The sequence below is a fragment of the Aquarana catesbeiana genome, linkage group LG09 (genome assembly GCF_042186555.1).
Source record: "Aquarana catesbeiana isolate 2022-GZ linkage group LG09, ASM4218655v1, whole genome shotgun sequence".
Taxonomy (NCBI): domain Eukaryota; kingdom Metazoa; phylum Chordata; class Amphibia; order Anura; family Ranidae; genus Aquarana; species Aquarana catesbeiana.
In genome coordinates, this window is record NC_133332.1 from 245,457,212 (window position 1) to 245,479,203 (window position 21,992).

The 21,992-nt window shown below is 43.2% G+C and overlaps 1 protein-coding gene across 1 annotated transcript in view; it reads left to right on the forward strand.

Moving 5' to 3' along the window:
- The window catches only part of LRRC8A (leucine rich repeat containing 8 VRAC subunit A), a 71,010-nt gene that overhangs the window by 33,954 nt on the left and 15,064 nt on the right, over window positions 1-21,992 (forward strand). Inside the window, exon 3 of the mRNA XM_073600097.1 lies at window positions 11,322-13,479. Within this exon, the coding sequence (XP_073456198.1) occupies window positions 11,329-13,479 (2,151 nt within the window). The 5' untranslated portion in view covers window positions 11,322-11,328. The remainder of the gene's footprint in view (window positions 1-11,321; window positions 13,480-21,992) is intronic.

A 21,992-nucleotide genomic window follows, 5' to 3' on the forward strand; every position in this document is an offset into this window, starting at 1 on the left:
TCTAACATCCAGTGAAAAGACAGGAAAGTAACCACATGACTTCAGCATGCCAAATCATGGTGAGGTGTGGAACAGCCAATCCTTGCAGAGCTGCTGAAGAAAGGAGTGGGGGAGGGAATTTAACCACTTCAATACCAAGGGCGTCATATGACGTCCTTGGCTTTGAGCGGGTATATCTGAATGATGCCTGTAGTTACAGATATCATTCAGATATTGCCAGTTTCAGCCGGCGAATCTCTACACCATAGGAACGATCATAGCGGCTGTTCCGCCGCTTGATCGTTCCTATGGGAGGCGAGAGGGGACGTCCCCGTCCCCCCGCCGCCCTCCGGTGCTTGCTCCGACTCACCGTTACGATCGGTGAGGCGGAGAGTGGATCCGCCGGCGCCGGATGTAGATCATAGAGATTTCCGGCGGACCAGATGGTCCCCGGAGTCTCTATGATTGTCGGAGGCCGGGCGCGATGTTATGACGTCATGCCCGGCCTCTCCATTCAAAAAAACTACGCCGCTTCGGCTGGGGAGCGGCGATCGTTTTATTTTTATTTTTTTTTTTATTTCAGGCTTCCCAGCCTAGTGGTGAGATATGGGGTCTTATTGACCCCATATCTCACTATTAAGAGCACCTGACATGTCATATTGCTATTACAAGGTATGTTTACATTCCTTGTAAGAGGAATAAAAGTGATCAATTTTTTTTTTTTTTTCAAAAAAGTGTCAAAATAAAAGATAAAAATTTTTTTATTTTTTTTTTTATTGTTAATTATATAACAATAAAAAAAAAAAAAAAAAATTTAAAGCGCCGCTGTCCCCGTGTGCTCGCACGCAGAAGCGAACGCATACGTAATTCCCGCCCACATATGAAAACGGTGTTCAAACCATACATGTGAGGTATCGCCGCGAACGTTGGAGCGAGAGCAATAATTTTGGCCCTAGACCTCCTCTGTAACTCAAAACATGTAACCAGTAAAAAATTTCAAGCGTTGCCTATGGGGATTTTTAAGTACCGAACATTGGCGCCATTCCATGAACGTGTACAATTTTGAAGCGTGACATGTTAGGTATCTATTTACTCAGCGTAACTTCATCTTTCACAAAATGCAAAAACATTGGGCTAACTTTACTGTTTTGTTTTTTTTTTTTTTTTAAACACAAAACTGTTTTTTTTCCCCCAAAAAACGCGTTCAAAAAAATTCCTGCGCAAATACTGTGTGAAATAAAAAGTTGCAACAACCGCCATTGTATTCTCTAGGGTCTTTGCTAAAAAAACATATATAATGTTTGGGGGTTCTATGTAATTTTCTAGCAAAAAAATTATGATTTTTACATGTAGGAGCAAAGTGTCAGAATTGGCCCGGTATTGAAGCGGTTAAAAATACTGCCTGTGTCTTAGGCTAATGCATGAGATGTAAATCACCTGTCACTCACAGCAAGGGGGACGATTTTGACAAAGTTTTTCTCAGTTTGTCAAGAATTGTCTCACTGAACAATAAAAGAGGATTGCTCAGAGATGGATTAACTCTTTGTGGCAAGACTGGGCTCAAATGATAGCAAATCTTATACTCTACATTATGACATAAAAAAAAAAGTTCATTGCTTTAGGACATCCATATAGTCATTATTATGGTTGCTCTGTGTACAGAAATAGAAGAGGAAATTGAACAATGTGTGTTTTTAGTATCATTTTAAAGGCTAATTCTTCTTCGTAGCAGTGCAGTGTGCATCCATGACGTCTCTGTGCCCTTGTGACATACTGATGGGGGATGCTTGTAAATTTCTTGTTAAGGAAGCTTGCCCTTCTTTTTTTTTTTTTTTTTTTTTTTTTTTTTTTTTTTTGCATTTGATAGCTTAGCCCTAAGAGGCGACCTTCTGTGTGTGGCCTGATGGAATGATTCAGCATGCTTGGCTGTGCTGTGTGGGAAGACAGTTTCTGCACACAACCCTGCTTATTTACTGAGCTTGTTTTATGTCAGGAGCAACTTAGAGGAAGCATATATGGAGAGAAATGTTGGTTACATTTTTGGACCTTTTAAAAAAGCGGTTACCTGGCTGTTATGTTGACTAAAGCTGAACTCTAGGCAAATGGTTAAAAACAAAGAAAATGCTTATAATGGTATTTTTTTTTTCTGTCAAAGTATTTTAGTTTCTGTTCACCAGTATTTGCCAGATTAACACAGCTCTGCCGTTCAGTACAGCCTTCGTTTCTAGCATGGCAGGAAACCTGATTTCTCTGCTGTGGTTATAGTGATTGTAAATCTATGGGGGCACTCATGTGGGCGTGCTCTCGAGCCAGGCTATGTGCGTCCATAGATGCACACAGTGCAGCTTGCCCCTACCCCCCCGCCCTCACAGGATGTGACTGACAGCAGCAGGAGCCAATGGCTCTTGCTACACTCAGTAAAACTTGTGAATGCAAGTAAAGATCAGAGTGGGGCTGCCAAACACTGTCCCCGCAGCACTAGATCGAGGGCGGTGATGGGTAAAGTCCCGTACACACGATACGAAAATCGCATGGAAAAATTCGTACGACAAACTATCTGCCGATTTTCGGATCTTTAGTATGGTGCTTTCGATGCCGGATTTGTCTTTTCTTCAAACAAAAGCTGGATGTACAGACTATAAAATTGTGTAAATGCAGGAAGTTTAACCACTTAAAGTCTAAATCTTTTTCTGACACTTGTTTCTTAAGTTAAAATCAATATTTTTTGCTAGAAAATTACTTGGAACCCCCAAACATTATATATATTTTAGCAGAGACCCTAGGGAATAAAATGTCAATTGCTGCAATATTTTATGTAACACTGTATTTGCTCAGCGGTCTTTCAAACGCAATTTTTTGGGAAAAAATACACTTCACTGAAATAAAAAAAAAACGAAACAGTAAAGTTAGCCCAATTTTTTTTGTTTTAATGTGAAAGATGATGTTACACCGCGAGAATCTCGATCTATCTTCTAAGCAAAAAAAGATTCCCATTTTAGCCAGAATCGTGCAGCTCTAATGTGAACTTAATATCTGATTTTCCTTTCATTAGTTACTGGTCTTTATCCGAAAAAAATTGTAAGAGCAAGACTACGCATGCTCAGAAACGAAAGAATACATACAAAACTATTCAACACATTACGTCACTTCTGACGTTGTATTCTGTTGTACGAAAATGTTCGTGTTGTGAGTAACCTCTTCACTTTCCACATGAGACTAGCATGCCACAAAAAACAGACGTTCCGTCGTCCGAAAATCTAAGCGTGTGTACGAGGCTTTAGTGTTTTAGGGGGGAGGCACAGATGGTGGAGGGTTTTTTTACCTTTAATGCAGAGAATGCATTATAGTAAAAAAAAAAAAAAACTTTTAAGTCGTGCCGACTTGAAAGTAGTCCCTGCACTACTTTGGTCCAACTTCCATGCGAGTTGTACTCCATAGACCTCAATAATAAACCCTCAAGTAGCATGCAAATACTGAATAATATAGACACGATTTCAGTTCGACTTTGTAAGCACAAGCCTCACACCATGTACAGTACCTGACCGCAAGATTGTGTTTCTCGGCGACAGGGTACTGTGCATGTCGCGCTGATCGGGAAAGGAAAACTTTTTTTTTCCTTTCGCGATGAGCGACAGGCAGTGCTGACAGCTGTCTGGTATGAATCATGAGGGGGAACTCCGCTCCAAGTTTTAAATGAAAAAAATGGCGTGGGTTCCACCCCCCAGGGGCATACCAGGTGCTTAGGTCTGGTATGGATTGTAAAGGGAACCCCCCTACGCCGAAAAATCGGCGTGGGGGGTCCCCCCAAAATCCATACCAGACACTTATTCGAGCAGGCAGCCTGGCTGGTCAGGAATGGGGGTGGGAACAAGTGAGCGGGCCCCCTCCTGGACCGTACCAGGCCGCATGCCCTCAACATGGGGGGCGCCCCCCACCCCAAAGCACCTTGTTCCCATGTTGATGAGGACAAGGGCCTCTTCCCGACAACCCTGGCCGTTGGTTGTCGGGGTCTGCGGGCGGGGGGCTTATCGGAATCTGGGAGCCCCCTTTAATAAGGGGGCCCCAGATCCCGGCCCCCCCACCCTTTGTGAATGAGTATGGGGTACATTGTAGCCCTACCCATTCACCTAGGGAAAAAAGTGTCAATGAAAAAACAGTACACAGGTTTTTAAAGTAATTTATTAGGTAGCTCCGGGGTCTTTTTCCGACTTCGGGGGTCTTCCGACTTCTTCGGGGGTCTCTCCGGCGTCTCCTCCGGTGTCCTGATCTTCTGCCGGCTCCTCCGCTATCTTATGCTCTTTTGCTAGCGGTGGCCCGGACTTCTGCCTTCTTGTCTTCTTCCAAAGTTGACACGACGCTCTGTCCCGCTGGAATGCTGTGTGCGAGCCACGCGATCACTTATATAGGCGGTGACCCCACCCACCCCCTTATGAGGTCACAGTCCCGGGGCATGCTGAGACTGTGCTGTCATAAGGGGGCGTGGTCAACATCACCCAATGACCACGCCCTCTTATGATGGCACAGTCCCAGCATGCCCCGGGACTGTGACCTCATAAGGAGGCGGGGTCACCGCCTATATAAGTGATGGCGCGTCTCGCACACAGCATTCCAGGAGGAGAGAGTGTCGTGTCAACATCGGAAGAAGAGAATAGGGGACAAGACAGCGCAGAAGACCGGGCCCCTGCTAGCACAAGAGCGGGAGAAGATAGCGGAGGGGCCCGGCAGAAGAACTGGACACCGGGAGAAGAGGCCAGAGAGAGCGGAGAAGTCGGAAGAAGACCCCCGAAGTCGGAAGAAGACATCCGGAGCTGCCTAATAAATTACTTTTAAAACCTGTGTAGTGTTTTTTTTTTTATTGACACTTTTTTCCCTAGGTGAATGGGTAGGGGTACCATGTACCCCATACTCCTTCACGTAGGGGGCCGGGATCTGGGGGCCCCCTTATTAAAGGGGGCTCCCGGATTCCGATAAGCCCTCCGCCCGCAGACCCCGACAACCAACGGCCAGGGTTGTTGGGAAGAGGCCCTTGGCCCTTGTCCTCATCAACATGGGGACAAGGTGCTTTGGGTGCAGGCCCCCCCATGTTGAGGGCATGCGGCCTGGTACAGTTCAGGAAGGGGGGGGGGGCACTCGCTCGTCCCCACCCCCTTTCCTGACTGGCCGGGCTGCGTGCTCAGATAAGGGTCTGGTATGGATTTTGGGGGGACCCCCACGCCGATTTTTCGGCGTAGGGGGGGTTCCCCTTACAATCCAAACTAGACCTAAGGGCCTGGTATGCCCCTGGGGGGGAACCCACGCCCGTTTTTTATTTAAAATTTGGCGCGGAGTTCCCCCTCATGATTCATACCAACTACTGTATGGCTTCATTTGTTAATGAAGTTGTGGCAAAGTCGTACAAAGTAGTACTGCTCCCAAATCGCGGTAAAATCGCGCGACTTTGAAGTCATATAAGTGTGAAAGGGGCCTTAATGTATTACCCAGTTGATATACCTTCCAAATGTGTGCCATTTGCAGATAGATAAATATTTATAACTACATATAAATAAGCCAAATTCTCTCTCCCTCTCCCCTCTCTTCCCCTCTCCCTCTCTTCCCCTCTCCCTCTCCCTCTCTCCCTCTCTTCCCCTCTCCGTGTGTGTGTGTGTGTGTGTGTGTGTGTGTGTGTGTGTGTGTGTGTGTGTGTGTGTGTAGAGAGAGATAGATAGATATAGAGAGAGATATCTATATCTCTCTTGATCGATATATATTAAGGCTCGTACACACTATAAGAATTTCAGGCAAACATTTTTGTCCAAAGATAGAAAGACAGCCAATTCCGAATGTTCGCACGAAAATTATCGAAGGGACAAACTCAGAAATTTTTGTCGTACGGAAACAGAGCAAATGATTTTAATTGAATGTGTACTGTTTTCGTACAAGAAAAATCAGAAAAGAAAAACTGCACATGATCAGAAACAATAAACCAAAAAAAAAAGCCTTTTGTCGTACGAGAATTTTCGTACGATTTTTCGTTCATCAGTTCTGATTAGCTGCGAAAAATCGGAGGAACGTTCACCCCATTTTCTTATAGTTTGTACCCCACTTTAAACTGAAAATCTTAGACCCACTCTCAGATTTAGATTGATGACTGCGGGGAGATTACTCCACATTTGCTAACAGAAGTTCTAACTCTTCCACACTGTATTTTAAAATTGAAAAAAGTTTTGACTTAAGCTTCACTTAACTTTGTTGGGAACTGCGGCTTCCTGGAATTAGTGTCTGTCCTTTAGATCTGGAGGGTTACTGGGTATTGAACCTCAGGCATTTTACTGTTGTATTTTCATATTAATCTTTCAGCAATGTGGTGGTAAACCATAAAACACAAAGTCCCTTGACAATAGACCTCTAATTCCCAGCATCAGCGTGTGACTTCCTGTCAATGCGATCTTCTAAGCTAATGTTTAGAACACATTCATTTTAGAGCTTTCAGTGCCATCAGACATTTTCCTGTATATTCTTTACAAAGTCTCACAAAGGAATACAACATACATTATTTTGACCATGTCCAAAACAACAGTTCTGTTGCTTTAGCACTAAATGTGATATCCAATTACGATAGGGAAAAAAGTGCTTAAAATTCCCATTTATAAGAATTGTATGTTAAAAGGGAAAAAGAGGAAGGAGAGAAGGAATATCCACTATATTGCAAGGTGCACATTAGGTGGGCCATAGATTTTTTTTTTTTTTTTTTGTCCAACCAGCAAGTTGAATGAAAGAAAACCAAAAACGACTTGATTCCCTCATCCACGCATGCCTGTCACAGGAAGGTAAATGCAGTATGTGAAAAGTAAGTTTACAAACTTCAGAATTGTTCAGATTATTTGGAGTAGGCTACAAATGTTTGAAATCCAACGTGCAAATGAATATTTGCACATTTTTCAGACACACGTTTTAGTTTTACTAAAATTAGTAATAATTGTGTAAAAGTACCTGTAAGGAGAATCTCTACAGCCTGGTATTTAGTAGAGCTGCAGGTAATGTGATTGTTTGCCATAATTTGGGTTTAACAGATAATGAGAAGACGTACACCAATCAGCCATAACAAGATGATGATGATGATGATGATTTACCCAATATTGAATTTTTGCTGCCAAAACGACCTTGACCCATTGAGGTACGGACACCACTAGACCTCTGAAGGTATGGTGTGGAATCTGGTACCAAGCCGTCAATAGCAGATCCTTAAGGCTGGGTTCACACTGCAACCTGCTGCGGATCGCACAGGAGCGCTGTGTGTCCCTGTTCTCCATTTCAGGGACAAATCGGGGCCGATTCTATGCCTGAATTCGGCCCTGAAACGGAGCCAAAGACGCACGGCGTTTCTGTGCAGTGCGCTCCGCAGCCGCAACTGAGATATGTGAACCGGCTTCATAGGGAGCCAGTCACATTCTCCTGCTATGTGAATTGGATGCGGAGAAACCCACATCTAATTCACATAGGTGTGAACCCGGCCTTAAAATGGTTGTAAAGCCCGATCTCAGTCCAGTGATGTGCATGAGAGCCGAGGCTCTCTTGGGTCTCTTGCTTCTCATTGGCTGAGATACAGCAGCGGAAGCCATTGGCTCCTGCTGCTGTCAATCACAGCCAGTGTTGAGCAGGGGACAGGGACCGGCCCCACTTGTGTAATGGACATTCAGAGCAGGGCTCGGGAGCAAGCATGCACGAGTGCCCTCATAGCAAGTGGCTAGATATGGGAGCACTTGGCGGGGGGTAGGAGCCAGGAGCTTCAGCAGTGGACCCGAGAAGAAGAGGATTGGGGCTGCTCTGTGCAAAACCTTAACACAGAGCAGGTAAGTATGACATGTTTGTTTGTTTATTTAAATTTTTTTTAAAAATACAGCCTTTACAATCACTTTAAAGCGGAGTTCCACCCATTTTTGTGTTTATTAAAAGTCAGCAGCTACAAAAAGTGTAGCTGCTGACTTTTAATAAACACACTCGCCTGTCCCACTATGCAACGATGCGGCCGCCCAAACCCTTGATTCTCCCCCTGCTCGCCTCTGCGCCGGCATCACTACTGTGGGCACCCAGCTGTGACAGTTTGAGGCTTCACATGCGAGTCGCACTGCACGTCCTGACTGGGACCTGTGGCGTGGGAGGGAGGGGCCGCCAAGGGGGAGAGGAGGGGTCACTTAGGCGGCCCAGAGCGGAAGTGGGAGCAGGTACCTGCGAAAACTAGGTACCTGCTCACACACACCACACACACCACACCACACACACCACACACACCACACACACCACACACACCACACACACCACACACACCACACACACCACACACACACACCACACACACAAAATGACATGCCATATGTGGCATGTCAGGGGGTCAGAGTGCTTTAAAGCGGAAGTTCCACTTTTGGGTGGAACTCAGCTTTAAAGTGTGTGTTAACCCAAAAAAAAAATAGAGATCCTGGTCCCTTAAAGCAGATTAAACTGCACAGTGCTTGTGCTGTATAATCTGCCCCCCTCTAAACTGTAAAAAACCCACCTGAACCTGCCACTTCCTGTATCCCCCTCTCTGCGCTGACCATGAAAATCATGGCTGCTGAGCCCTGACCATGGTGGTCAGTGTAAGTCCCTCCGTCATCTGCAGCCCTGCTCTCAGCTCTCCCCCTCACTCCCTCCTCCCTGCCTGTCAGTGCCGTGCCTGTGTCTCTGTGTCTGCCCCTCCTGCAGTATCCATGTATTGGAAATGTAAAGCTGCCACGGGTCACGTGACCAGCCTGAAGATCACCATAAAATGTTATTTACAAGCCTTGTTTTTTTTTTTTTAAAAGACATGTACAGTGTGTTATGCCTAGCTCTAATAGAGGGGCTGGCATAGACTAACTTATATGAGTTCACAAACACTTTAAGTCCTATAAGTTGCAAGGTGGGGCCTGCATGGCTCGGACTTGCTTTTCCAGCACATCTCAGATGCTTGATGTATTGAGATTTGGAGTATTTGGAGGAAAGTCAAATACTCAAACTCGTTGGTGTGTTCCTCAAACCATTCTTGAACCATTTTTTCAGTGTGTCAGGCTTCACTATCCTGCTGAAAGAGGCTGCTGCCAACAGGAAATACTGTTTCCATGTAGGGGTGTTTTTGATCAACAACAATGTTTAAGAAGGTGGTAAGTGTCAAGTAACATCCACATGAATGGCAGGACTCAAGGTTTCATGGCAGAACATTGCCCAAAGCATCACACTGCCTCCTTTGGCTTGCCTTCTTCCCATACTGCATCCTGGTGCCATCCTTTCCTCAGGTAAACGACACACACGCACTCGGCCATCTACATAATATGTAAAAGAAAATGTGATTTATTAGACCAGGCTACTTTCTTCCATTGCCTGTGGTCCAGGTGTGATGCTCATGTGCCAAATGTAGTCGCTTTTGGCTGTGGGCCTGGGTCAGCATGGGCACCCTGACCAGTCTGTGGCTATGTAGCCCCATACACAACAAACTGCAATGCCGTTTTTTCTGCTTTCAACAAATAAACTTCAGGGACAACATGTTCACTTGCTGTCTGCTACTTCGTTGCTCTGCTATCAGTGTGAATCCCTTCTGACAAGTTCTCCTGACACCAAGAGAAAAATGGTGATAGGGGAGGGATCTCCAGCTGATTAACAGTCTCGGCTCCGTTCCTGTCTGCTGTGTGAAGGAGGTGTCCCTTCCCTCTAATCCACTTTCAGAGCTCTCCTCACTGAGCTCTGCATCCGCCGCCGCCTTTTTTTTTCTGAACTCTCAAACAAGCTTTAAAATTCTGCACTTTGAAGGGCTGTAGAGAAGACCGCAGATAAACTGGTACAACATATGTAGGAGGGTTTGTTTTAATCTCTGTATCACCCGAGGTCAGTCACTTTACTGGGTATGTGGAAGGGTTTACAACCACTTTAACTACTTACAGACTGACCCACCGTCGTTATACGTTGGCAGAATATAGTTGTTGTGGCAGCAGATGGCTGCCATAACCCCAGTATCCCCTTCTTCAACGGGTGGTCCTCTTTCAGATAAAAGCGGTCTCTGTGGCACAAGATCACTTTTATCGGGGATGGGAGAGGGCCCCCCCCCTCCCGCCACGCTCTGGTGGTCTCCGCCGCTTACCGGAGCCACCGGTAGGAGATGATCAGGTCCTCTCTCCTGCTTGGCTAGCTGACGCCACGTCAAACGTCACTTCCGCCCAATGCTCTTAAAGGAGAAATGTTTTGTTTTTTGTTTTTTTTCAAATTAATTTTTTTTTATATACTGCATTTTAGTGTAAATATGAGATCTGAGGTCTTTTTGACCCCAAAACTCATATTTAAGAGGTCCTGTCATGCTTTTTTTTTCTATTGCAAGGGATGATTATGTTCCTTGTAATAGGAAGAAAAGTGACCCCAATTTTTTTTTAAAGGACAGTGTCAAAATAAAAGTAAAAGAAGAAAAAAAATTTAGAGCTCTCCATCCTGACAAGCTCGCACGCAGAAGCGAACGCATACATGAGTAGCGCCCGCATATGAAAACTGTGTTCAAACTACACATGTGAAGTATCGCCGCGATCGTTGGGGCAAGAGCAATAATTCTAGCCCCAGATCTCCTCTGTAACTCAAAACTGGTAACCTGTAGAAATTTTTAAACATTGCCATTCCACGAGCGGATGCAATTTTGAAGCATGACAATTTTGGGTATCAATTTACTTGGCGTAACATTATCTTTCACAATATAAAAAAATTGGGCTAACTTTACTGTTGCCTTATTTTTTAATTCAAAAAAGTGTATTTTTTTTTTTTTTTTTTTTTTTTACAAAAAAAGTGTGCTTGTAAATAAATACATTTTAATGTTTGGGGGTTCTAAATAATTTTCTAGCAAATAAAACTGATTATAACTTGTACACACCGAGTCTGAAAAATAGGCCTAGTCCTTGAGTGGTTAAATAATGCATGTGGTAGAATATAAAATGCAAATGTATTTATTTTTTTTCCCTAGCACAAACTTTATTGTACTAGGTAACATAGTATTATTATTATTGACTGACTACCAAATGCTGCTTATTTTCCTTTCTCCTTTAAAAAAATTAAGTGGCTTGGGTTTTTCCCAGGAGCACACCAGATCATTGGGAAAGTATCAATGTGTCCCTTAGTTTCCTGAGGGGGTAAGTACATATCTGCTTTGGGAAAGATATATTTTGCAGAATTTTTTCCCTTGTGAGATATAAATTGCCTTGTACCTTGTAGTCATCAAATATGTCCTTACCTGTCCTCTACTGATTATAAATAGATGTTAGACCTATGCTCTGGGATTCTGCTTGTTAGTAAAACCTGTTCTATCTTCTTGTTACCAGGTGAGCCATGATTCCAGTGACAGAGCTGCGGTACTTTGCTGACACACAACCAGCCTACAGAATCCTTAAACCATGGTGGGATGTGTTCACAGACTACATTTCCATTGTCATGCTTATGATAGCAGTGTTTGGAGGCACCTTACAGGTCACCCAGGATAAGATGATTTGTCTTCCCTGTAAATGGGTCACACATGACAGCTGTAATGATTCCTACCGGGCCTGGACACCTGCAGAACCTGAATATCCAAACTCTAGCCTGGTGCCTCCAGAAACACTAGGCCCCACAGGCATAAAATATGACTTGGATAGACATCAGTACAACTATGTGGATGCTGTGTGCTATGAAAACCGTCTACATTGGTTTGCAAAATATTTCCCTTATCTAGTGTTGTTGCACACTTTGATCTTCCTGGCGTGTAGCAATTTCTGGTTCAAGTTTCCTCGGACCAGCTCCAAGCTAGAACATTTTGTCTCTATCCTACTAAAATGTTTTGACTCACCTTGGACTACTCGGGCTTTGTCGGAGACTGTGGTGGAGGAGAGTGATCCCAAACCTTCAGGTGGAAAGATGAATGGTTCGGTTGACAAAAAGTCTTCTACAGCCAGTGAAGATGTAGAAGCAACCGTGCCCATGCTGCAGAGGAGCAAGTCCAGGGTGGAGCAGGGAATTGTGGATAGGTCAGAGACGGGAGTGCTTGATAAGAAAGAGGGTGAGCAGGCCAAAGCCTTGTTTGAGAAGGTGAAAAAGTTTAGGACTCATGTGGAAGAAGGCGATATAGTCTACAGGCTCTATATGAGGCAGACAATCATCAAAGTTATCAAGTTTATTCTGATTCTTTGCTACACTGTGTACTATGTTAGCAGCATCACCTTCGATGTGGATTGTAAGGTGGACATTGAGAGCCTCACTGGCTATCGAATGTACCGATGTGCCCATCCACTGGCCACCTTATTTAAAATATTGGCCTCATTCTACATCAGCCTGGTGGGGTTTTACGGTCTAGTCTGTGTGTACACCCTCTGGTGGATGCTAAGGCGATCCTTGAAAAAGTATTCCTTCGAATCTATTCGTGAAGAGAGCAGCTACAGCGACATTCCAGATGTCAAGAACGACTTTGCTTTCATGCTGCACCTCATAGATCAATATGATCCACTTTATTCAAAACGTTTTGCTGTTTTTTTGTCTGAAGTCAGCGAGAACAAATTGAGGCAACTCAACCTCAATCACGAGTGGACACTGGACAAACTACGCCAACGCATCACCAAAAATTCTCAGGAGAAACTTGAGCTCCATCTTTTCATGCTTAGCGGGATCCCAGACACTGTGTTTGACCTTGTGGAGCTGGAAGTGCTCAAGCTGGAACTCATACCTGATGTGACCATCCCGCCTAGCATTGCTCAGCTCACAGGCTTGAAAGAACTCTGGTTATACCACACAGCAGCTAAAATTGAGTCTCCAGCCTTGGCTTTTCTCAGAGAGAATCTCAAATCGCTACACATTAAATTTACAGATATTAAGGAGATTCCCTTATGGATCTATAGTTTGAAAAACCTTGAGGAGTTGCACCTCACCGGGAACTTGAGCGCGGAAAACAATAGATATATAGTCATTGATGGTCTCCGTGAACTTAAGAGGTTGAAAGTGTTGAGACTGAAGAGCAACCTTACTAAACTGCCCCAAGTGGTGACTGATGTAGGCGTCCATCTGCAGAAGCTTTCTGTAAACAATGAAGGCACCAAACTGATGGTTCTCAACAGTCTGAAGAAAATGGTGAACCTAACGGAGCTGGAACTGGTGCGGTGTGACTTGGAGAGGATCCCACACTCCATTTTTAGCCTTCACAACCTTCAGGAGATTGATTTGAAAGACAACAATTTGAAAACTATTGAGGAAATCATCAGCTTCCAGCACCTACATAGACTCACCTGCTTGAAGCTCTGGTACAACCATATTGCCTATATACCCATTCAAATTGGCAATCTGGCAAGCCTTGAGCGCCTGTATCTTAATCGCAACAAAATTGATAAAATACCACCACAGTTGTGCTACTGTCGAAAGCTGCGGCATCTAGATCTCAGCCACAATACGCTAACTAGCATCCCGGCTGAAATCGGACAGCTCCAGAACTTGCAGTTTTTTGCTGTAACTGCCAACCATGTGAGTATTTCTTCGTTCTGTCTGTAGGAGGTTTTGATATCGTAAGCGTCAACTTTGCCTGTCATATCTAAGGCCGGCCATAGGCGGAGCGATTTTTTTTTTTTTTTTTTTTTTTTTTTTTTTTTTTTTTTTTTTTTTTTCTTTCCTGCAACCACAAAAAAAATAACTTTATTTCCCCATCAACACTGACTGTCCCTCCCACGGAGCCATTGTGTTCTGCCAGGGGTGTGGGGGAAGCCATCCCCGCTGGGAGTTAGTACATAGTGATTATGGCTAGCGGCTAGCAATAATCTAATGTAAAATTGGACAGGCCGTTTGTACCCAAGTTGATCGATTGATCAACTTGGGTACATTCAGCCTGCCCATATATGGTTCGATTCTTGGCCGGTTCCTGCTAAACCAGCTGAAATTCAAACCGCCTATATCCGGCTTTAGGTGCGGTTAGGAAGGGAAGGAGCTACCGTGAGTAAGCTGCTCAGAGATGTTTTGATTGGTTTCAATATGTGGTGTTTTATTGTTGATTCTCGTACTTTTAAAATGCCTTCAAGCCCTTCCTGTCTGTCCACTGCATGCCTTTAACTAGGTCTTGGGGCAGGACAGACTTCCCAGTCATATGACCCCTGTGATTGGCTGTCACAGTGGTCACATGATTGGGAGCAGTCTGAGAACTCCATCACTGTGCTGGAAGCAGGCAGTGCACATGCTCTCAGTAGAGAAACCTCAGGCGCCGTGGGTGCATATGTTAGAGCTGCACGATTCTGGCTAAAATGAGAATCACAATTTTTTTTCCTTAGAAGATAGTTTGCGATTCTCGCGGCGTAACATCTTTCACATTAAACAAAAAAATTGGGCTAACTTTACTGTTTTTTTTTGTTTTTTTTTATTCATTGAAGTGTATTTTTTCCCAAAAAATTGCGTTTGAAAGACCACTGTGCAAATACAGTGTGACTTAAAATATTGCAAGAATCGCCATTTTATTCCCTAGGGTCTCTGCTAAAAAAAAATATATAATGTTTGGGGGTTCCAAGTATTTTTCTAGCAAAAAAAATACAGATTTTAACTTTGTAAGAAACAAGTGTCAGAAAACGGTTTAGACTAAGTCGTTAAACTTCCTGCATTTACAAACAGAAGTTTATCCCTTTTGAGCTATAAGTTTTATAATGTTTCTAGTTATCTGCTAGCAGGCCAATGTTGTTAAAAACTTGGCAGACTGCCCTGGTTTTTCTCTTTGACAGCTGAGTGAGCAGAGAACTCTCTACACTTGTTACATGAAAGAATCGGGAAACTCTGCAATTGAGATCGTGAGGGGGTTGAATCGAGATCACAATTTTTTTAATGATTAATTGTGCAGCTCTAGCATATGTGCAGCGTGTTCACCTTAAGACCCATTCTTCTTGCCGGTGCACATACTTTGTGTTCAGCAAGGGGTTAATGTAACAAAATCTAGACAATACTGTATTCCGTTGTCTACAGTATCCATGTCTGTTACTTCCTCCATATTTTTACAAATATACATACAAACTTCTACAGTTTGACACCCTAAAAACCAAGTTTAACCTTCCCAACACTCACCTGTTCCGTTAGCTTCAGCTAAGGCATGCATACAATGCCCAATTTGGAAATAATGGAATTACCCCGAAAATGAGTGATGTAGAGTCTTTACTGAGGGAGGACACTTTGGACAAGGCCTTGTCTACAATATACAAACAACTGTTCAGTGAGGGGGGGGAAATCTCCTTGCAAAGTGTAGGGCGATGTGGGGTGAGGTGTTCCCCCAGATGGACGGGGATGACTGGGACGATGTATGGGACATTAATTTTATCAGATTGGTTTCTGCTAGATACCAACTCATTCAATTTAAATTCCTTAATCGCATATATCTTACCCCAGTGAGACTGGCTAAGATGTTCCCTACCCGGTCACCTAGTTGCTGGTGGTGCAGCTCCCTCACTGCTGATTTTATGCATATCTTCTGGAATTGCTCGAACATTCAAGCATTTTGGAAGGGAGTTACAGAATGTATAGCAGACGTAACAGCCATTCCTATACAACCCACAGTAGAAGTGTGTCTTTTGGAGCTGGTAGACAATCTAGCCCCAAAGAGAGTAACTTGTACTTTGCAAACGATCCTGATCTATTATGCTAGAAAAACGATGGTTTTGTGTTGTCATGGAAAAAGCCTAGTCCTCCATCTGTATCAGCGTGGAAGGGTGTGGTGAATAGGGCTGCACCTTTATACAAGGCTACATACATTAGCAGGGGCATACCACAAAAATTTGATAAAGTATGGGGCAGTTGGATGAATAGTGAAGATACGGTGGCGGATTAAGTGGTACCTAATGGAATGGGTTTACAGTGGGTTATAACATGTATGCGACTATCTCATATATCTTAAATCTTGCACTGACTGTTAATGTGAAAAGGGGGCATATTTACTATTATCTTCGTTTTTTCTTTTACACTGAGTGAAGGTCCGGAGGAAGGAGGAGAGAGTCCATGCTGAAGGAATGTAAATAGTTTATTGTGTGTGTGGCCAAATGGGTCTTGTATGTACCTATATGTTACAAAAGCAATAAATAAAACTTTTAAAAAAAAAAAAAATATATACATACAACCGGGCCTGAGTGGTTAACAGGTAAGAGCAGCCTCAGCTCAATTCATCCAAGCCACTCCCCCCCAACATGTTTTGCCCTGTCCCAGGGCTTAATTGAGGGGAGGGGTGAAACATGTTGGGGGCATGGCTTGGATGAATTGAGCTGAGGCTGCTTTTACCTGCTAACCACTTGGGTCGGGTGAGGTGTGCAACAGCTGGGCTATCTCTTTCTATGTCTACAGTGCCTAAATGTGTTTTGAAAAAATGTGGCTTGGGCGCATTTTTGCAGCTGCTTTTCTCCTGCCAGGAGAAAAGCGTTTAGAAGAGCCCCAGTGTGCATAAAAAGCCTTAAAAGAGAAGTAGGGCTAAACCTCTTTTGGTCCTAATTCAGTGGGTCACAAGAATGTACTATATTCAGCCGACAGCAGGCTAAAGTCCATCGTCGGCTGATGTCACTCAGCCGATCCAGGCTCCAGAGAGATCCTGCCTGGACCGACAGCTGGCTCAGCCTCTCAGTGAGCTGCTGGGAGCCTGGCCTAGCTACTCCTGTCCCCTCCACAGCCCGGCGCTCCAGTGAGTGCTCGAGGGGCAGGATCATCGGCTCTCTGCAGGCTAAAGACCGAAAACTGAGCTATTGCTTCGAGGCGGCGGGGGATAGCTGCAGCTGGGATCAGTAAAAATTTAAATTCAAAAGACAATCTGACTTATTAAGTTATTAGAAAGTTATTAGAAATTGTCCTGAACCCTTTGTGTATGTATTATGTTCTAATAGCTGTTAGTGTTTCGTTATTTTATTAAAAAAATCAGTAGGCCCAAATACGCATGAAATAGTCAAATTTGTCATCATTAGACGTACATGTTGTAATTAAAGTAATCCCGCTCCTCGAGTTGAAAAATAAAGTCACGAGCACCCTGTAGAAGAACATATTTAGTACATACCTTTCTTGCAGGCTGCACATCAAATCCTTCTCATTTGGAGAGCTACAGGTTCATCTTTTATCCAACAGTTCTAGGTGTATCTGATACCTGGTTCTCCACTGCTCTCTATGGTTCTGGCTGCCATGCAAATACAGGACACAGCAGTGATGTAGCAGCCAGCAAAAGAGTTAAGGGGCATTTCTCTTTATCTAATTTAGTGCTTGAACCTGTATGACATTTATGGATGAGCAATATTTAAAGGTGAACTCCAGGCAGATATTTAAGGTAGAAATGAATGCAGCTCTGTTATCATAAATGCACAACTACATTTAGTTTTGAAATGCATGCAGTGTAAGTACCTTGGGATCAGCCTCTTGCAGCCCATATGAGGCTGAGCGTGTAGGTGGAAGCAGCACAAGGAGCTGGTCAGGTGTGTTGCAGTACAAGAAGCATGCTGATAGGTGAAGGGTACAGAGTTAAACTCAACAGTTTGCTACTTCCCCTTTCACTGTCCAGTCACAGGATTTGAAGAGGAGATATGGATATGAAAATAAGAACAATCAGGTCCCTTCTGCTTGACAGGGCTGTTCTGCGAGGCAGAACTGTATACATTTTAGGAATGTATTGATAGAAATACAAATGCTTGGGCAGAAAATTTTGCACATAATATATATAGATATAGATGGATGGATAGATAGATATAGAGATATTCATATTAGAGCTTCACGATTTTATTTATTTATTATTTATTTATTTCAGGTACTTATATAGCGCCGTCAATTTACGCAGCGCTTTTACATATATATATTATACATTCACATCAGTCCCTATACCCTCAAGGAGCTTACAATCTAAGGTCCCTAACTCACATTCATACCTATACTAGGGCCGATTTAGACAGGATCCAATTAACCTACCAGCATGTCTTTGGAGTGTGGGAGGAAACCGGAGTACCCGGAGGAAACCCACGCAGACACAGGGAGAACATGCAAACTCCAGGCAGGTAGTGTCGTGGTCGGGATTCGAACCAGCGACCCTTCTTACTGCTAGGCGAGAGTGCTACCCACTGCGCCACAGCGCGTTTTTTTTTTTTTTTTTTTTTTTTTTTTTTTTTTTTTTTTTACCCGTTGCGATCTTGACTAAAGTGTTAAACGATTCTTGCAATGCAAAGAATTCTCTCTGCTCTTCTGAAGCCACAGCCATCAAAAGAAAGGAAGAGAAAAACTGGGCAGTTTGCCAAGAATCACAACATTCTTTAGCAGTGGAACTAAGTCTAAACATTGTAACAATTTGTCAGTGAAATAGACTTCCTGTGTAGGTGAGGAAAGTTTAACCACTTTAAAACACTAAACCTTTTTCTGACATTTGTTGGTTTCAAGTTAAAGCGGAGGTCCCGCAATTTTTTTTTTTTTTTTTTTTTAGAAGTCAGCAGCTACAAATACTGCAGCTGCTGACTTTTAAAATATAGACACTTGCCTTTCCAGGGCGCCCGCGATGTCGGCACCCTAGGCCGAACCGTCCCTCGGTCCTCGGATGCTGCCGCCACCATCTTCGGTAAGGGAATCGGGAAATGAAGCCTTGCGGCTTCACTTCCTGGTTCCCTACTCGCGCTGCGCAATACGAATGGTCCCTGCTGTCTCTGGAGACAGCGGGGGGGACGGGAAGAGGCGTAGGCTCCCGTGGGAGTCTATGCCCGGAAGTGGGTGCAAATACCTGTCTTAGACAGGTATCTGCACCCCCCTCCCCCCCTAAAAGGTGCCAAATGTGACAAGGGGGGGTGGGGTTCAGAAAAGCGGAGGTTCAATTTTTGTGTGCACCTTCGCTTTAATCAATTTTTTTTTGCTAGAATATTACTTGGAACCCCCAAACAAAATATATATATATATATATATATATATATATATATATATATATATATATATATATATATATATATATATATATATATAATATATTTTAGTAGAGACACTAGAGAATAAAATAGTGATTGTTGCAATATTTTATGTCACACTGTATTTGCGCAGCGGTCTTTCAAATGCAATTTTTTTTGTAAAAAAATTACTTTAATGAATTAAAAAAAATAAAAACTAACCAGTAAAGTTAGCCCAATTTTTTTTTGTATAATGTGAAAGATTTTACGTCGCGAGAATCGTAATCTTTCTATTCTAAGCAAAACATTTTATATATATATATATATATCTCCTTACAGAGTTATCCTGAGCGGATGTCAGGAATATTTGTATAGATATAATTGAGAATTTATGGAACATGATAGAGATTTTTTTTTTTTTTGCATATTTATCAGATCATCAAATTAATTTTATTATTACACAAAGTTAACCCGCGTAAATACAAAATGCAGTGTTTAAATGATGGTTTCATTTATTAAGGCAAAGAAGCTGTCCAAATCTGCCTGGCTTAATGTGAAAAAGTAATTGTTCCCTAAACCGAATAACTGGTTGTGCCACCCTTGGCACTTGCGATAACTGGCAATGGGTCTTTCATATTGCTGTGGAGCAATTTCGGCCCACTCTTCTTTTGCAGAATTGTTTTAATTCAGCCACATTGGAGGGTTTTACAGCATGGCCTGTGTAAGCCATGATACAGCATCTCAATTGGATTTAAGTCCGGGCTTTGACTAGGCTACTCCAAAACCTAAATTTTGCTTTGTTTGAACCATTTGGAGGTGGACTTGCTGTTGTAACAAAAGACACAAAGGCTCTGCGCTTAGGACTGACAGACGGAAAAGAAGAAAGGTAGGAAAATTCTAAGAAGAAGAAAAGGGAGAGAGGAAAGGGGAGAAAAAGAAAAAGGTATGCAGCCTCCCCTATTTAGACCCACAAGGGGCTAAATTGTATTGAAGTAAAAAATGGGGTGAATGGCGCTCCCTTAAGGGGGGGGGGGGTATGGAGAATTTTAGTGAGCTTGTAAAGTGAATAATGTACATCCACCCCCTACATACATAAACCTGTGTGAAAGCTAATTACCATTAATAATGGCGTGCACAAATCCCATTAAACCACACAGTAAATGGTAACATCAAAAAGTGAAAGATAATAAAAAATTAGATTGTGATAAAAAACATCCCATCCACATATATAGTGGGTTAATATACAGTGCTGACCAATTAAGTGCCAACAATATATGTATAATATAATACAGTCTCTGTGTCAAGAGTCCAACGTGCTCCAACAATGGTGTCAGATGCAAAACAGTATCAAAAATAAATAATCCAAAGAAAAATTATATTCAAAAAATATTGCCAAAAAAAAAAAAAATTGTAAGTGTCAGAAAAAAGTTCCAAATATATTGGTGGCTGGTGCCCAAGAAAAGGAAAATCCGTGACTTCTGTGCTCCCCCTTTTGGCTCCCCACTCACCGACTCCTAATACCCCTACAGGGGTGGCAGGCAATTTAAGATTCCAAGGCAGTCTCCATAGATGGTGTCCCGTGGTCGCTATAGTATGGCTCTCGTTGACCATATTCTCCACTATCCCAGGGCTTCCGGATCAGTCATCCATAGCAGCTTCCACCACCACATCCAAAAAAAGAATCGCCAGAGAACAATCTTGGTCTGTGTATCGGCCTTGAGCTGATACACAGACCAGGAAGGGGGCAAATACTTTTTCACACAACTGTGTGTGTGTGTGATATATATATATATATATATATATATATATATATATATATATATATATATATATATAATATTCTCTATATCTATCAGAGATGCTAGAGAATAAAATGACAATCATTGCAATTTGTTATGTGTCACGGTATTTGCGCAGCAATTTTTCAAACACAATTTTTTTGGAAACCGTGCACTTTAATGAATTGAAAAAAAAACAAAAACGCAATATTTTCCCCCAATGTGTAAATGGATATCTAACATGTCACACTTTAAAATTGCGGACACGTGAAATGGTGCCAAACTTCGGTACTCCATAGGCTACGCTTTAAAAATCTTTACAGGTTATCAGTTTAGGGTTTCAGAGGAGGTCTAGTGCTAGAATTATTGCTCTCAATCTAACGTTCGCCGTGATACCTCACATGTGGTACGAACGCTGTTTACATATGCGGGCGCAACCTACGTATGCGTTCACTTCTGCATGCGAGCGATTGACTTTTTGTGCAGTAGCAACCACAGCCTCCCAGACACTGTTATGAGAGGTGTACTGTTTTCTTTCACCGTTTGTCTCCCATTTAAGAAGGGCCCACAAGTTCTCAATAGGGTCAGGTGAGGAAGGGGGCCATGTCATTCTTTTATCTTTAAAGTGATTGTAAGGCTTCATTTTTTTTTTAAATTACAAACATGTCATACTTGCCTCCACTGTGCAGTTTGTTTTGCACAGAGTGGCCCTGATCCTCGATTTCTGGGGTCCCCCGGCAGCGCTGGTAGCTCCTCCCCACATCATATAACACCCTAGGAGAAGCGCTCTCCTGGGGGGGGGGGTTACCTTGCGGGCACGCTCCCGAGTCAAGCATTCGGCGACCATAGACGCAGAGCAGAGGACTCTGCCCCGCCCCCTGGCGCCTGCGTCATTGGATTTGATTGACAGAAGCGGGAGCCATTGGCTGCGCTGCTATCAATCTATCCAATCAAGAGCCAGGACAACGGGCAGAGGGGAAGAGCACGTCTCTGGCAGGGGAATACAGGACTCAGGTGAGTAAAACGAGGGCTGGGGGGGGCCGGTCAGTGACAGAAGTTTTTTCACCTTAATGCATAGGATGCATTAAGGTGAAAAAACATGAGGGTTTACAACCCCTTTAAGGCCTTTATTGGCTAGCCACACAGTGGAGTACATTGATGCATGAGATGTAACATTGTCCTGCATAAATATCATGGTCTTCTTGAAAGATGCATGCTTTTTCCTGTACTTCTGCTTGAAGAAAGTGTCTTCTAAAAACTGGCAGTAGGTTTGGGAGTTGATTTTGAGTCCATCTTCAACCCGAAAAGGTCCAACTAGCTCACTTTTACTAATACCAGCCCATACCGGTACCCC